The sequence below is a fragment of the Monoraphidium neglectum genome (genome assembly GCF_000611645.1).
Source record: "Monoraphidium neglectum strain SAG 48.87 unplaced genomic scaffold scaffold05851, whole genome shotgun sequence".
In the NCBI taxonomy this organism is placed as follows: Eukaryota; Viridiplantae; Chlorophyta; class Chlorophyceae; order Sphaeropleales; family Selenastraceae; genus Monoraphidium; species Monoraphidium neglectum.
Window position 1 is genome coordinate 1,477 of NW_014007780.1, and position 1,268 is coordinate 2,744.

Genomic DNA, 1,268 nt, shown 5'->3' on the forward strand with positions numbered 1-1,268 from the left:
CTTCACACCCCCCGCTCCTTCGCCCCAACCTGGTTGCCCCGCTCGTGCGGCAGCTGGCTCAATGCCCCCCGCTCCTGCCTCGCTTCCACACGTGCACACCCGGATAATACACCTCCTTGCATCCAGTACCACATTCACAGCCCAGCATGGCGTTGCAGCCCTCGCAAGGTGTTTGCGCCGACCCCTCTGCCTGCTATCCTGGGGTTTTTGCTGCCGTTGGAGCTCGCAGCTGGGGGGCCGCGCTGGTTGCGACGCCCCCTGATGGGGTGTGTCCTGACCTGTAGCCGCCGCTGCGCTGTTTATAGCTTGTTGCATGCGTTGGCAGGACGGGTGACGGGTTCAGCTGCAAAGCAACCGTGTGTGCTCTTGAGAGCGTCGCAGCAAAAGCCTGGAATTGGCTCCAAACAGCTGGGTTGCAGAGGGCGGGTGCGGGCACACATCCAAGTAGAAGAGCCGACCCGCGCACACGCCAAAGGGGAAGACTGGCATGTTGTGAAGTTGATATTACGGGCGCGGGAATGCAGGGAAGATGCTGTCTGCGTCCAAGGCAGCAGCAGGGCGGCACAAAGACGGACTGCGGTGCACGATCGCAACCGCGGCGATAGAGCCGGCCCAGCCCGATCGACTGACAAGACCCCGGGCGGCATCACAGCCCTGCGCGCCAGGGGCGCCGCCGGCGCGGGGGCGGCTGGCGCGCCGCCAGCCGCCCTCGCACGGCCCCGACGCACGTCCCCGCCAGGAGGGCGCGCCGCGCCCCGACGCACGCATGCCGCAGCACCCCAGGGGCACAATCCCTCGCGCCGCGCCGCCGCCGGCGCCAAAGGCAGCGACCGCCACCCCTGCCCTTCACGCCCCCGCGGCCTCGATGCGCTGCAGGCACTGGGCCCTGTGGTCCGTGTCCTCAAACACGGCACACACCAGCCCCCGCAGCTCCTGCAGGCCCAGCCCCGCGCGCCGCAGCTCCCCGCCCTCCCAGCGGGCCACGATGTCGGCCAGGCGGGCGTCCAGGCAGGAGAGGATGGCGCCCAGCCGCCGCAGGCCCCAGGCGCGCTGCTGCAGGGCGTCTGAGAGCTGCGGGCGCCGCGGGGCGTTTGTGCAGAGGGGGGTGCGAGGGGCGGGTCAGAGAGGAGGTTTGCATTGGGGGAGGGGGAAAGGGGCGAGGCCGGGTTGGGGGGAGGGGCGTGGGTGTGGAGCGCGGTGGTGGTCGCGGGCCCACGGTTCTGACGGTTCTGAGCATGGAAGGGACGGATGACAGGGCGGGGCCCGGG

The 1,268-nt window shown here is 70.1% G+C and overlaps 1 protein-coding gene across 1 annotated transcript; it reads right to left on the reverse strand.

Moving 5' to 3' along the window:
- Nucleotides 1-846: 846 nt before the first annotated feature.
- On the reverse strand, nucleotides 847-1,071 carry MNEG_15978 (hypothetical protein; the record flags this gene model as incomplete). The annotated part of the gene is made up of 1 exon (XM_014035552.1): nucleotides 847-1,071. A coding segment is annotated over one exon (225 nt), but the record flags the coding sequence as incomplete, so codon positions are not given.
- Nucleotides 1,072-1,268: the final 197 nt, after the last annotated feature.